The sequence below is a fragment of the Neofelis nebulosa genome, chromosome 7, assembly GCF_028018385.1.
Source record: "Neofelis nebulosa isolate mNeoNeb1 chromosome 7, mNeoNeb1.pri, whole genome shotgun sequence".
In the NCBI taxonomy this organism is placed as follows: Eukaryota; Metazoa; Chordata; class Mammalia; order Carnivora; family Felidae; genus Neofelis; species Neofelis nebulosa.
In genome coordinates, this window is record NC_080788.1 from 69,357,518 (window position 1) to 69,373,217 (window position 15,700).

General features: G+C 41.5%; 1 protein-coding gene across 6 annotated transcripts in view; it reads right to left on the minus strand.

Annotated features, from left to right (window-relative positions):
- Positions 1-15,700, minus strand: part of FMN1 (formin 1) — a 433,957-nt gene that overhangs the window by 393,604 nt on the left and 24,653 nt on the right. For all 6 annotated transcript variants that reach the window (XM_058738290.1, XM_058738286.1, XM_058738287.1 and 3 more), the window contains one exon: positions 3,587-5,572. In XM_058738290.1, coding sequence (XP_058594273.1) covers positions 3,587-5,441 — 1,855 coding nt within the window. In that variant the 5' untranslated portion in view covers positions 5,442-5,572. The remainder of the gene's footprint in view (positions 1-3,586; positions 5,573-15,700) is intronic.

A 15,700-nucleotide genomic window follows, 5' to 3' on the forward strand; every position in this document is an offset into this window, starting at 1 on the left:
TTCTGTGCACTATATGCTTTCTGCAGTGATCTTAAATGGTTGCATATGCCCATTAATGTTATGAAGTGCCTTTACGTTTTTACTGGAACTGTATCAAACCTTAGTATTACTGTGGAAGAATTTCTTTCTATCCACTCCTTGTAAAAAACACTTACAGAGACAGAAGTTTTGACAGTAGCATCAGATATCAAAACAACTATTCCAAGTGTTCTTCTCAACTCCTAATCAGTTGACATGAACTATGTCTTTTGATGGGCCCCAGAATCGATCAAGTGACTCACAAGTTCAAGCAGAACTACGCCTGGGGCACCTACTTCTACCGCCGCCTCAGTGACTTCAATCAGGGGACAAAGATCATGAGGTTGCCAGGAGCACACAGAAACCCGGGGCGTTTTCCTAAGTGTGGTGAGCCAAATTCCATGTGATTCTTCTGGCATTAAAAAGGGTCTATTTCAGGGGCGCCTGGGTGGCGCAGTCGGTTAAGCGTCCGACTTCAGCCAGGTCACGATCTCGCGGTCCGTGAGTTCGAGCCCCGCGTCAGGCTCTGGGCTGATGGCTCGGAGCCTGGAGCCTGTTTCCGATTCTGTGTCTCCCTCTCTCTCTGCCCCTCCCCGTTCATGCTCTGTCTCTCTCTGTCCCAAAAATAAATAAAAAATGTTGAAAAAAAAATTAAAAAAAAAAAAAATAAATAAAAAGGGTCTATTTCAGATCAAAGGTAGAAAGAAAGCCATCAAAACAGAGATGAATCCCAGCCTCAAGGATACCACCGTGTAGGTTAGCACCACTCGAGTCCCTCTAGGTTTGAGAAAAGACCCCATTCCACAAAGGCTTGGGAACACTCGGCAGCAGTTTCCATCCCAAAACAAAATACTATAAAACCAATCCCAAAGGGAGAGTGGGGAGAAGGCAATGTGTCTGTTGAGGGGAGGGCATAAGAAGACAAATCTGGCCACGGTTCATTGTTAGTATATTCTCTATTTGATCATATCACCACCAGACAAGAAATCCCTGTGTATAGCCCTTGGAATGAAGAATTAAGAAAACCGCAAAGCAAATAGGAGGTGGACCAGTAGCCTTTGTGACGCCTTCATGCTATTTCCTCTGTGGATGGTAATACTGGCTTTAACTCTTAGTCCTATGAGAAGGAGAAGCAGATTTCACTCTTTTCTGAGAATTACTACATGCCCATAACACTAAAGAGTCCTCCAACTGGAAACAGATCTGATTACTTTTGCCAGACTTAATCTCTTACTTGAGCAGTTAATGAGAGCTTTCAATAATCTTAATCACATCACTTCAATAAAATACCTAGATGTGATTTCCACAGGAAATAAATGTCCACAGACCATAAACTCAACCTGGTTAATAGCTAACATGGGAGACAGGTGGGAGTTCGACTCAGATAAAGGGCCACCGTGCACTGATAGTAAATGAATTACGCCCCCTTGCCCCCTCCACCCACCATCAGGGCTGCTGGGGACTGTCTGAGGCCTCTGCTGGGAAAGAGTGACAGGGGAAATAAAGTGAAAGGCAGCTGGAAGCAGGAAAATTCTCCCATATATGGACCCACGGGCAGCCGAAAGTCACTGAAGGACCCAGAATATGAAGAGAACTCATGACCACATAAAAGGGGAATTCGAGGGAGAAGGTCACAGGACCATAGGATATAAATCAAAGACCCACTATCTGAAGAACTCCCTCCCAGGGATGACAGCAAGAGACAATATTTGGAGGCCTCAGAGGAAGGTCCCAGCAGAAGGGAAGTCACCCATACCGGAAGAAACAGTCTCTCCCACTCCTATCCTCCTTCTTTCCAATTCCTTCTTTTATAAGGTTAAAAGAACATTGTAATGATTCTAAGGACTGGCTCCTAAAGTGCTATGGAAGGCTGGGGCCAAAGTAAAGGATATGGTTCTGAGCAATTGTATAGAGAGGCCAAGGGAAAGTGTGACCACCCACTGAACTTACCCCTCAGTGGGTTTATGGTCAGTCACCATAGAAACCGTGTGCCTGTCTTGATACAGATACAACAGAGCTGTTATAATATTTTTCATACAGAAAGTCGGCAACAAAATAAAAAGATAATTCTCAATCAGGAAAAAAAGATTTACTGAAGCTCAACGTTAAATATGCCCAGTTTCTGGATGAGGGACGCACACAATCCTAGAATTTGGTGTGATTTCTTGAAAAGAACCTTTAGAGTCGAAGCAGCTATTTCACACCCAAGCCTCCAGAAGTCACTCATCTAATAAATGCACAGACTTCCCTTTCCAAGAATTTCAAAGGCTCCAGCATCCGTACAGAGAGAGAATTCTCATCATTAGGGTTCTATGATACATGATATAAAATCTGTAATTCTATATGGCTTTCCTGGTGAAGCATATTAGTTATGTCACGAAAGCAATGAGTCTTCTCAAAATAAGATCAATATATCACAGACACAAGATCAAATGCATTTACCCCATGTTCATAAAGAACCACGCCTGGATCAATGACTTAGAGAAATTTTTAAAATGTCAAGAGTCAGACAAACAGAAAGCTGTTGAAATTCCTCTTTCTTAGATGGACATTTTTATCTCAAAAATTGTGCATGAGGTTTTCTCTAACCTCGAAGAGACCATATATCATATTACGACCCATTCCCCGGACAAAGCAATGACCACATGCTGTGGGAGGATCCCCCCTCAAAAAGACTCCGTCACCTGCACAGCGGCATATGAAACCCTGAGACCCTGGCCACGTTGGCCTGGACAAATAAATGTAAGGAATACTGGAGAGGTGCTTTTTATACACTGTCGTTTTTGGTCTTATTGAATCTGCTTTATAGAACCCTTAAAATTATTTTCATGTAAAATTTTAAATCACATTAAACACCTAAGCCAGATCAGCTCTTTAGGACCCACAAGTAAAACATAACAGTAAAATAGGCCATAAGTAAAATAGAATACACATTACTTCATACCCATTTGGGAAATGAAGAGTTAAAGGAAACAAAGAAAGAAAATCAGAACCAAGTTTCTTCAACAGGAGAGACTGAATTCATCCCTCTTCTAGTCCAAAAAGAAAGTCTTTGTCATAAAGTAATGATGCTTATAAAACTGATTATTAAAAAACAAAAACGAAAAACCTGTAACAACAGACACGTCGCGCTTTCCCCCTTCTGCTTAGGGAATCCCAACAAACCCGAGCTACTCCAGCAGCATGAACAGCAGAATTTAGGTCAAGGGGCCAATTACCCAGCGGAGGCATCAAAGGCAGAGACAAGTCGCTACTTCTTTCTGCTAGTCCCTGTTTCCTTTGAGAGTCCTGAAGTAAGCAACCATGGAGGCAGCTTTAGAATATGCCAAAATAAAGTATTTTTCAAAAATGTTTACAAAGTATTGCTCCTGGGAGCCACTTAGACCCCTGACCCTGTAAGTCAGCACCATCTACACCGTCTCCACACTCTCCTAGGTCACTCCCGCTTCTCTTGCCTCAACGTGAACTCACAGACCTGGTTAAGTAGCCAGGCTCTAAAGAGCATGAGCAGATAACAGTTTGTGAGCCGCCCAAGAACAGATGCAAAGTATCTCACACGGGGACTTACCTGGAGGTGACTGGTACTGGGGCCGAGCTGTGGTCTTTCTGGGCCCCAAGCTCTTTTCCAAAAGTTCCCCAGATGCCAAGCGAGGTTGGCCTGCTCCAAGGGAGGTCGAGCTGGCTCCTTTGGTCTCCGTGACCTTTGCAGAGGTTGGTGGCTCCAAGGTGTCAGCAGAGGAGGACCCAGAGAAAGTACTGCTCTTTCTGCCAGGAGAGTCATCGGGAGCTGCTTCCCTCTCACCAGGCAGCGGAGGGAGCTGGAGGACCCTGTGATGCTGCCGAGGGCTGGGAAGCCTTGGAGAAGGAGGCGAGGGAACAGGTGACATCCGTGTGTATGCACAGGACTGAGAGGATGAATTATTCAGCGGCATGCTGAGGGCTGCCAGGGCTGGGGGGGACGGTCTCTTCTCATCGCCTCCGGGTTGTGACCAGTCAGGGCCTACACTGGGGGGCGGATCCAGAAACAAGGTTTTGTGACCCTTCAGAGGCATCCCAGCTTTCCTCTTGCTTCTGGTTTCTGGGAGGGTGTGGGTGGCTGGCGTGCTCAGGGGGAAGCCCAGCCTTTTCCCCTCGGTGGCTTCATCTACCTTTTCACTCTCTATCACCTTCAGCAGGACCTTGTTCACAGCCCCCTCGGCGCTGGCTGGGATACGTTCCCTGTCTGATGCCTGCAATGACCTGTCTCCGTGCTGCTCCGTGCCCGGCCACCTGCAACCCTGAGGCCCGGCCTCGGCTCCAGGGAGGGTGAACAAGTCCGCTCTGGGTATAAACTCAGCTTGGGCTGCTGGGCAAATGGCAACGCTTTCCTCACTCTCAAGATGTGTTTTAACTACTCTTTGCACCTGAGTGGACAGGTCCTGGACTTTGGCCACCACTTTGGAAATAGGCTTCTTCCCGCATGTACGCTCACCAGACTTCTCCCTCCGGCCCTTTTCTGCCTCTGGATGTTGCTCAGGGTCCTCACGACGTTCAGACAAATCTGTTTGCTGGTGCGCCAGCCTGCGTGGGCCCCTCTTTGGCACTCTAGCACCACTACCATCTCCTGGCTCTGTGGAGCTGCAGTCAGGGGGTAGCCCTCCTCTTCCAAACTCAGTGCCCTCAGAAGTCTTCCTGAAGCTCCCACTGGCATCCAGTACACTGGGGATCTCTGGGGGACAGCTCCCTCTCCACTGTACAGAAGACGTGAACGCCCCACTTGGGAGCAAGTTGCCTTTCTCCTCTAGAAGCCAAAGATTACGCCTTGTTCGAGAAATAGGAAGGGAGTTACTGGAACAGATTTGGTCCTTCCCCATCTGAGGAGCCGATTCCTGGCCCCCACGCCCTTTTCTTCTTGTCCTCTTCTGTGGAAGCACCTGAAAGCTTCCTCTCCTTCCACCAAACCTCCGGGGCTTTTTGTTCCCATGGGCGCTCCTCTTATTGAGACAGCCCACGGGGGGCTCACCCGGCCAGTCACCAGCACTCTGGAAACAGTCGTCCTCAGGGGCCAGGCTCACGGACAGCTCTGGTAGTTTCCCCTCCTGGCTCCCCATCGTAATCCCCAGGATGTGGTCTGAGCTCAGCAGATTGGCCAGAAGTCTCTCCCTCTCTGCTGTGAGTTTGTACAGCTCAGTTAAAATGTCTTTTGTGGGAGTTTGCTTGAAAAATATGTCGCCTGGATGTTCATTCGGCTGCAGGCTGAGGCTGATGACGTCTGACCCCTCCCTGACTTGGTAGCAGTTATGAAACCCTTTATTGGATCTGTCTAGAGTTACAGTGCCCTTGTATGAAAATCCTCTGACTTCCCCCCTTGGAAGATAGAAGCTGATGTAGCAGACTTCAGTAATGGGCTTACGCAATTGGAGGGTGCAGTGAGTGCCTTCCATTATGCCTACCTAATTATTCATGCCTTGGAGATGCTGGTCTGTGGTCAGGCTTCCCAGGCTCCGGTGGTAGGGCATGTGATGGTGGCTAGGCAGGGAAAGCAGCTGACAATCATCTCCAGCAACAAGACTGCCTGGTAGAAGAACAGGGGAAGAAAGCAGCTTGTGTAACAGACTGCATAAATCACAAGCCAACATCAATCAAAGCATAGTCATGACCTACCCTTCCTCTCTGGCTGGCCTCAACCAACTCAACCCAGCCAGAAAGCTGACTGCAACCTCTTCCCCACTCCCATCCCACCCTGGACCAGAGTTTTTCTACAGCCGAGGGTTGGGAGAGCGCTCTAATTTCAGCCCTAAGACAAAAGTTCCTTTTCCCCACAAGGGAAATCACAATATACCCTAGAGCAGGTCTGTCAACTTCTCTAGGCTTCAGTTTGTGTTTTTCTATTAAACACAGCTTATTGACCTCCCAGAAATCCCACAGAAAAGGGACTTTGAGATCCTTAGAAAACATAGACATTTTAAGAACTTGTGTTTGCAATATTTCCAAAAATGAGTCAACGTTTTTTATCTCCAAAAAGTACTTGTTAACATTTGAGATTAATTATCTATTTCACTTAAACCAGTATAAGGGAAAGGTATTAGGCCACAAATTTGGAGTCTTTCCTGAATACAACTCACATATCTTTGCCAAAACAGTTAAAAGTGAAAATTTTTAAGTTTGAAATTTAATTAATTCAGGGGTCTTAATCAAGACTGTTTGTCATTTTCCCAACTTCTTGCCCATTTAAGGCCAAATGGAAGGACAGACAAAAAGCAAATATCTATATGCTACTGCTGGCCTTGTATGGACTTTCCATGTCTTTACCAAAAAAAGGAGCTGAAAAGTCACATAAGCAGTGAAGGTGGCTGTTCTCTCCGGAGATCTGAGGAATACCAGGAATGTCTTTGTGGCTAACGTCCTCCTCTCCCCCAGACCAAGAAATATGGAGCTTAGAATTCTGTATTACAACACTTCACATTGTAATACAACAAAACAAGCATTTCCTAGTCTTCAAGACTTCCGTGGCTAAACGACATTCCCCCTGGAAAAGGGTAACACAGTAACCACTTATTCATCATTGATATCCTTTGGGAATTATTTTCCTCAGATACTTTATAACTAGTTCTAAATAAGAAAAAACTACAGAAAAGTACATTTTGAGTGGCAGAAGAGAGAAAGGAGAAAAGAGTTTTGTAACAGAACCTCCTTGAGGAAGACAGATAAAGAGTGATAAAAATGAAGGTTAAAAAAAATGCACACATCTGGTCAACCCACAAGTGCCAGGAGGACTGAGAGTACTCAGAGAAAGGGAAAGTGGAACACCATTTCAAAGTGCTAAGAGAAAAGATGTGTTAAGCCAGAATTTTATATACAGCTAAAATAGTCCTCAAAAATGATAGTGAAATAAAGACATTCTCAGACGAAGATAGAGTTAGTTGCCAGCAGACCTGCTCTAAAAGAATTGCTAAAGGAAGCTTTTCAGAGAGAATGAAAAAAGTAAGAAACTTGTAACATCAAGAAAGAAGAAAAGGCAACAGAAATAGTAATATCTGTGTAAATATAGTATTATTCCTCTCTTGAGTTCTTTAAACAATGTTTAACAGTTGAAAACAAAAAATATTACATTTTCAGTGGGGTTGCAATATATGTACATATAATACACGAGACAGCTACAACATTAAGGAGATGCGGTAAAGTATAATGGTAATTTAATTCTGACTACACTGTGAAGAGTTAGGCATGCATATTTAGTCCCTAGAGCAACCACTAAAAGAGATATAATGAAAAATACAATTGATATATTAAAATGGAATAACAAAAAAACACTCAAATAACTCAGAAGAAAACAAGGGGAAACAAAAGACAGGAACCAAAAAAGAGGCAACAAACATAAGTAAATAATAAAATGGTAAACCTAAATTTAAACATATCAACAATTAACATTAAATGTCAATGGTCTACACACACCATTAAAAAAAAAAGATTGTCAGGGTGCCTGGGTAAACCTAAATCTAAACGTATCAACAATTAACATTAAATGTAAATGGTCTACACACACCACTAAAAAACAAAAGATTGTCAGGGTGCCTGGGTGGCTCAGTCAGTTGAGTGTCTGATTCTCAGTTTCAGCTCAGGTCATGATCTCATGGTTTCATGAGTTCAAGCCCCGCATCAGGCTCTGTGCTGACAGTGCGGAGCCTGCTTGGGATTCTCTCTCTCTCCCCTGCTCTATCTCTGCCCTTCCCCCACTATGCTGTGTCTGTCTCAAAATAAATAAACTTTAAAGAGCTTAATAAAAAATAAATTAAAAAACAAAGATTGTCATAACCTGTATGGTATGCACTTAAGGTCACTGGCTTGGATGAAATTTACTCAAGAAAACTACACAATTTTAGACAGACCAAAACAAAAACAAAAACAAACAAAACAAAAACAAAGGTTGTAGAACAGAGTACTGGAAACACAGCTATTTAAGGGCTAAATGGAGGGAAACAAGACTACGCAAAGCTGAAAAAGATTGGGTGGTAAGATAATTCTCCATATTTTGTAGCTACAGAAATTAAGATTCAGTGATTTAACTTCTTACTATGCTTTTATTATAGGTCTGTAAACCCTAGCTCTAACATCTTTCAATCAGTGTTGCCAAACTGAGACCAGAACCCATGTCTCAGACACTAGTGTTAGATTACACCAGACAGCTTCCATAATATAAGCAAGCCTTTCTTCCTCCCTTCCTTGACAATAACAGGAGTCACATACCCAGTTACATCTTTAAATTCTTTGCTTCATTCTCACGTATCATCTCTTCTTAAAGACCTGTTGCATTTTCCCTCTATTGCTACATTTTCTTTTGCAGAGGAAAGGGCAAAAACAGTGAAAGTCATAGCCATGGTGTTGTACTATGATGAACCTTTCAACTAAAGATCAGGTGATACAGTGTAGAAGATAAAAGGAGTGACTTTGGGGTTGTAGATCTGCAACATTGGTCATGTGGCTTGTGGCAGGATACATAGCAAAGTAAGTCCCTACCAACTACAAAAGAAAAGCATCCCATTCTTGGAATTCTAAACTTTAAAACAATGTTGTAAAGTTGTACCTTGTTTCCAAGATAAAATACTCTTCTACCAGGTTCTGTGGGTCCAAATCCAGGTGCAAGGGGGCTTCTTCATGCTATCGGTTCATAATTTCTGAGTTTCCAATGATCATGTAAGCAAATAGGGGTGGTACTCGTAGTACCTCTCTCTCTAGGCCTTACCATTTAACAAAAAAAAAAAAAAAATGAAACAAAAGACATTTCTGCAATGAAAGGTAGGGATTGAGAAGTGAATTGTTTTAATTATAAAGTGGAGTTGCTTGAAAAGGACAAGGTTCTCCTGTGAATGCACAAGAGCACAGGTATTGATACATCGGTGGCACAAAGACAATCTAACTTGCCTGAATTTAGCATCCACAGGGCATCTTAGAGGAAATTTACGGAAGAAAAAAAAGATTATTTCATATTAGAAAGTGAGTTTCAGAATTAGCTTTGCTACAATTTTGGATATCCAAAATCCAAATAATTTAAGATAGATTATTGCAAAGAATACACACATTTTCAGACACTCTTATTTCCCCATTCTCTTCTGCAGTTTGAAATTATTTTTTTTAATTTTTTTAATGTTTTATTTATTTTTGATACAGAGAGAGACAGAGCATGAACGGGGGAGGGTCAGAGAGAGAGAGAGGGAGACACAGAATCCGAAACAGGCTCCAGGCTCCGAGCTGTCAGCACAGAGCCTGACACGGGGCTTGAACTCACGGACCACGAGATCATGACCTGAGCCCAAGTCGGACGCTTAACCGACTGAACCACCCAGGTGCCCCTGAAATTACTTTTATCAAAATTGTTATGCACATCCTCCACTATTGTTAATGAACATTTACAGGGCTGTCTCTGGAGCACAGAATAACTATCCACACTTTTCCCCAGGATCTCTCAACCAAAGAAAAGACTGTCAGGATTCAGCCATCAGCTTAGCATCCCTGACAGTGCTGTATGTGGATAAATACCCCTCAAGTATTTTCTTCTTTCCTTTGTGAAATGAGACATTTAGTCTCTAAGTTTACGATTCACTAACTCAAAATATTATCTGGTGACACCTACTAGCTAGCCGAGAAACCACAAAACTCCTCTTTGAAGAAAAAGAAAGTATACCCTGAGTAAAGGAGCTTCAACCTCAGCACTCTCCCAGGCACCATGGCAAAGGCAGGCTTCAGAGCAGGGCAAACACTTCTGTGCAATAACCCATTAGCAAATCAGAGGTCCGTGCTGAATCATCATGCATATTTTCCATCTGAGAAACCAGGGGGAAAAAAAACCCAACTATATGTCTTGGGAGAAAAAAAAAAGCAAAATAACAAGGAAAGCAATGTGGAGTGTGGTTAGATACACCAGCACTATAATTCCATGCTGAGCTCACAGGACTATTTCAAGCAGCATTGGCTCGCTCTGCTTTGACTAAAATACAGCAGCTCTGCAGGCTCCACACACTAAATTATACATCTTAATTTGGCCTACAAAGTAACCTTCTCTGGTTATGCTCAGTGTAAAAGCACTTTGTTTCCTGGGGACCCTTCATGCTTTCCATTTCCTCTGGCAAACTCCAGGCTGACAGTCTCTCCAAGACAACACCGCTGTGGTGATTTCTTCCCTAAGTCTTTTTCCAATAAGCAAGTACATGATTTCACTCTACCCTAAATGGAAATATCTGTCGCACCCCATCATAATGGGAAATTATTGTCTTTTTAGTAGATGCTATTCACCGCTCATAACATATTTCACCAATGCCTAAAATAAGATCCAAGAATTAGCTGCAGCCATCCTGTCTGCTTACTGTCAGCTTCATAATTGATTCTGGCTCTAGAAGGCCAATGCAAAGGTTTATTTGCTTAGCCATTGGCAAAGTAATGCCCTATGATTCCATCTGAGCCCAATACTGATAAGATAGATTATCTGTAAGTTCCATTATTAAACTGGAAATTATCCATCTGTCCATTCAGATTCAGGCTATACCCTTCTACACACCACTCTAAACTCCAAGAGACTGACTCAACAAGCTCCCTGGCACTCTGGCTTCTACTGGGTTTAGACGTCAGGAAATACCAGCAGCAGATGGAAATGCAGAATGGAAGAAATTTCATATTTATTCCCTGGCTCCCTCCCTCCTAGTACAGCCTCTACTGAAGACCCCAGTTCCTCTTGGGTAGCCTTCCTTCAGGTACAGCTAGTGTCTCTGGGTATGAATTACAACTCTCTCCCATTGCTCATCCAGGCCTGGGTAGCTTTGAATTCTGCCTCTTGTGTGTGATTTTGGAAAAGTTCGTGCCTGTCTATCTCCTTCCAACCCACACCCATGGAATGCAATAGTACTATTCTTTACATAGAAGATATGAAAATAAAGGTAGGTCTGCAATAACCTTCTAGCTCTTTTCCCCCAGAGGTATTTTTTCTCAAAAAATCTCTACCACACTGTAAGAATAGAAGAATAGAAACCACTAGCTAAATTATTGCAATACAAAGCAGAAAGAGATTCTATAAGACATCAAAGAATAGATCAGAGAAGGTTAAAGAAAGGAGAGACACATCATGTTTGTGGGATCAGAAAATCCTTCAAAAAGAAGAAAGCATTTGAAATAGCTCCACACTAAAGGATAAGGTTTTGACAGGTGTGATTTTAAAAGAGGGAATTCCAGGAGAGGCATTATACAAGACTGAGAAATCTGCTAACATGTACAAAGGGAAGAAGTACTCTCTTCGCCTGCTTTTAAGACATATGTCAGGAGAGATAAGTCAAGAAAGAGTGACAAAAAACTGTCAAAAGATTTGAATCCAGGTTGGTGGGAAATTAATGCTAACTTCCTACACAAATGGGAAGACAAGGATGGGTTTTGATCAAAGAAGTAGTTTGTTCCGTACAAACTTAAGAAGATGAACCTAGGAGTAACGTCAGAATAGAATGGGGTAGAAAGAGATCAGAGAGTCAAGAATGAGGCGCTCTGGAAAACATAAAATTCTGTAAAGAGATTAAAAAATAAATAAATTAGAAGGTGAAATTGCAGGCAGAGTTTTAGACAGTGATTTTAGTAGAGTAAGAGGACACCAAAGTATATTGCAAAGAGCAAGAGAGAGGCTGGTAGTTAAGAGAAAAAAATAAGAGTAGCCTGGACAAGTATCAAGGTATTGTCCTTGTCGTTACTTTTATTTTGTTTTGTTTTGTTTTGTTTTGTTTTAAGAAAGGAAATCTAAGCATGGTTTTAGGTTGAGAAGAAGGAGGTAGTGAAGAGGGAGATATTGATGATACAAGCAAAATATGGAATAAAATATAGGACAACAGATGAAAGAAGGCACCAGAGGAAGGAAAGGACATGAGCCAGAGGACACACAGGGAGGGTAAGTCTTAATAAGAAGGAGGTTGCTTCATGCTCAAAGACTAGGCATAAGTAAAGGGAAGAAGATAATTATGTGAGAGCGGTAAAATTGAAAGAGTTTACATATTATCTCAATGATTTTTGGTTTCTTCATAAAAATTCTATAATTTTATGACTTTCTTTGTATTCTTACACTGTCACAAGAAAGAAAGAACTAAATCAGTCTATACTTCAAAGGCAAAATTTGTACCTTTCAAAACCCTGATTTGACTAAGAAACTACGAATACTCCAAGCTAGGCATTATTATAACATATTGGCAAAGCTTTACAAAAATAAAATAGAGGCCAAAGTTTGGTCAATAGAATTATTTTGGGTAATAAATTTCTAGCAATAGCCACAGATAATTATCAAAGGATAAGAAAAAGGGCTCCTTTTTGTGTTTGTTTATTAGTTGCTACCTAGATATGCTATAAGGTGTGAGCATTGAAGATTTTCCCATAGACCTCAGAGAATCCTTTATTCACCTCTCCTGTACCTCTTCAAAGCTTCATACATAAAGATAAACAAATATCAGCTTTCCACGTGATCTTCATGAGAATATAACATACTGAGATCTTCAACACATCCATGGCTCATGTCACTATCTGGCTTATATCATCATCTTTGGGAGACAGATGAGTATACTGAGGAAATGAACCCCTTCTCTATGATTTAAAAAAAAGGAATATGTATATATGAGATTCTTACTCACTGAATGCTCAAGGTCCAACGGCCAATGTTTGACTACACGGCATCTCACAAAAGTGGGATTGGTAAATTCTTGGTAAAACAAAGGTAGCCTCCTTTTATAAATTAAGAGTATCTTTTTTTTAGATTTTTTAATCTTTATTCATTTTTGAGAGAGAGAGAGAAACAGAGCACAAGCAGGGGAGGGGCTGAGAGAGAGGGAGGCACAGAATATGAAGCACACTCCAGGCTCTGAGCTGTCAGCACAGAGCCCGATGTGGGGCATGAACTCATGAACCATGAGATCATGACCCACACCGAAGTTGGATGCTTAACCGACTGAGCCACCCAGACCCCCCTAGGAGTATCTTTCTAAATATGCAAACTCATTCTCTGGAGTTTGCTTTTCTGAGAACATCAAATCAGAAAACTCATTTCATATATTAAGTTAATTTACATTTCCAAATTAAGGAAGCTGCTCTCGAACAACAATTTTTTTTATTAGACAGAATAAGGGGTTAAAATAGGCTTTTCTGTTCAATGGACAATGGCTCACCCATTTTATAGAGCAATAAAGACAGGCAGGGTGCTTGGAGGGCACTCTTGTTTAAAGGTCTGCCACATAAACATTCTTGTCAAGTGCACATAGAACATTCTCCAGAATAGATCACATATTAAGCCACAAAATAATTCTCAACAAATAAAAAAAAAATTAAAGTCATAGCATGTATCTTTTCTTACCACAACATACGAAATTAGAAATCAACCACAAAGAAAAGTTTTGGAAAGAGCACAAATACATGGTGATTAAGTAACATGCTGCTAAATAATGAATGGGTCAACCAAGAAATCAAAGAGGAAATCAAAAATTACATGGAGAGAAGTGAAAATGAAAACATAATGGTCCAAAATCTTGGGGTGCAGCAAAAGTGGTTCTAAGAGGAAGTTTATAGCAACACAGGCCTACGTCAAGAAGCAAGAAAAATCTCAAATAAACAACCTAGCCTTATACCTAAAGGAACTAGAAAAAGAAAAATAATACCCAAAACTAGCAGAAGGAAGAAAATAATAAAGATTAGAGCAGAAATAAACGATATGGAACTAAAAAACAAAAACAAACAAAAACCAATAGCACAGATCAATGAAACCAGGAGCTAGTTCTTTGAAAAATCAACAAACTGATAAATTTCTATCCAGACTAATCCAAAAAAAAAAAAAAAAAAACAGAGAGAGAGAGACAGAGAGAGAGAAAGGACTCAAACAAAATCACAAATGAAAGCAGAGAAATAACAGCCAATACCACAGAAATGCAAACAACTGTAAGAGAATATTATGAAAAATCATATGCCAAAAATTGGACAACCTAGAAGAAATGGATAAATTCTTAGAAACATATAACATATAAAACTGAAGGAGGAATAAATAGAATATTTGAACAGACCGATTACCAGCAAGGAAATTGAATCAGTAATCAAAAAACTCCCAAAAAACAAAAGTCCAAGACCAGATGGCTTCATAGGTGGATTCTACCAAACATTTAAAGAAGAGTTAATACCTATTCTTCTCAAACTGTTCCAAAAAATAGAAGAGGAAGGAAAATTTCCAAACTCATCCTATAAAATCAGCATTACCCTGGTACCCAAACTAGATAAAAGCACACTAAAAGAGAGAACTACAGGCCTGATGAACACAGATGCAAAAATCCTCAACAAAATAAAAGCAAAATAAATCCAACAATATATCAAAAAACTCATTCACCATGATCAAGTGGGATTGATTCCTAGGGTGTAAGCGTGGTCTAATATTCAAAGAGCAATCAATGTGATACATCACATCAATAAGAGAAAGGATGAGAAACATATAATGATTTCAATAGATGCAGAAAAAGCATTTGACAAAGTACAGTGTCCACTCATGATAAACACCCTCAGTAAAGTAGGTTTAGAGAGAACATACCTCAACATAATAAAGGCCATATATGAAAAACCCACAGCTAACATCATCCTCAATGGAGAAAAACTGAGAGCCTCTCCCCCTAAGATCAGGAACAAGACAAGGATGTCTACTCTCACCACTTTTCTTCAACACAGCCGTCAGCATGGAGTCCTATGTGGGGCTCAAACTTATGGACCATGAGATCACGACCTGAGCCAAAATCAGTTGCTCAACCAACTGAGCCACCCAGGCACCTCTAGACAGAACTTTATTATTATATTTTTTATTTTAAGTTTTTTAAATGTTTTATTTATTTTTGAGACAGAGAGAGACAGAGCATGAACAGGGGAGGGTCAGAGAGAGAGGGAGACACAGAATCCGAAGCAGGCTCCAGGCTCTGAGCTGTCAGCACAGAGCCCGATGCGGGGCTTGAACCCACAGGCCGTGAGATCATGACCTGAGCCGAAGTCGGACGCCTAACCAACTGAGCCACCCAGGCGCCCCTAGACAGAACTTTAAATGCCATGTAGTACTATACGGAGGAAAGCAAGTGGGCTCAAAGCCACTCCTTGGAACAGATCTTTCATTTAAATATGATTTTTAGAAGATTTCTCTGATTAAATATTCAGGATCCTACACGGGACTATAATTTATAAGCAATGGTTCTGTAAGGTGCATCTGCTTCCTCTTTGCTTGGCTGTTCTTGTTGAGGGAGGCCATACCGGTGTTAAATACTCACCAACACACGTTTACCATGGGGATGGAAGAAGGCCCTATTCATCTGAATCCAGTGTCAGTTCATAAAATCTGCCGTGAGAGTTTGTCATTTTGAGATGTTTTCTGCACAGTGCCAGTAACCCTAAATACAGTGATGTTCAACAAGGATCTGCCCAGAAAGGGATGGAGTAGCCCAGCACTGCATGCCGATGCAGCGTTCATGTCTGTTTCAGCACAAACAGCTAGAATCACCACTGCTGTCTGGCAAGCTGCTTTTCCTTAGTTGACCAATGAAGAGGCAGGAAGTTAACAATTTGGAGACAGGCAGTCAAATTAAAGATAATGGTGTGCTACTAAAATAGGTGGATTCATACTTGGTTGAGAAGGAGAAAAAAGAGGAATGTGAACAAGAGAAGGAGGCAGATATTG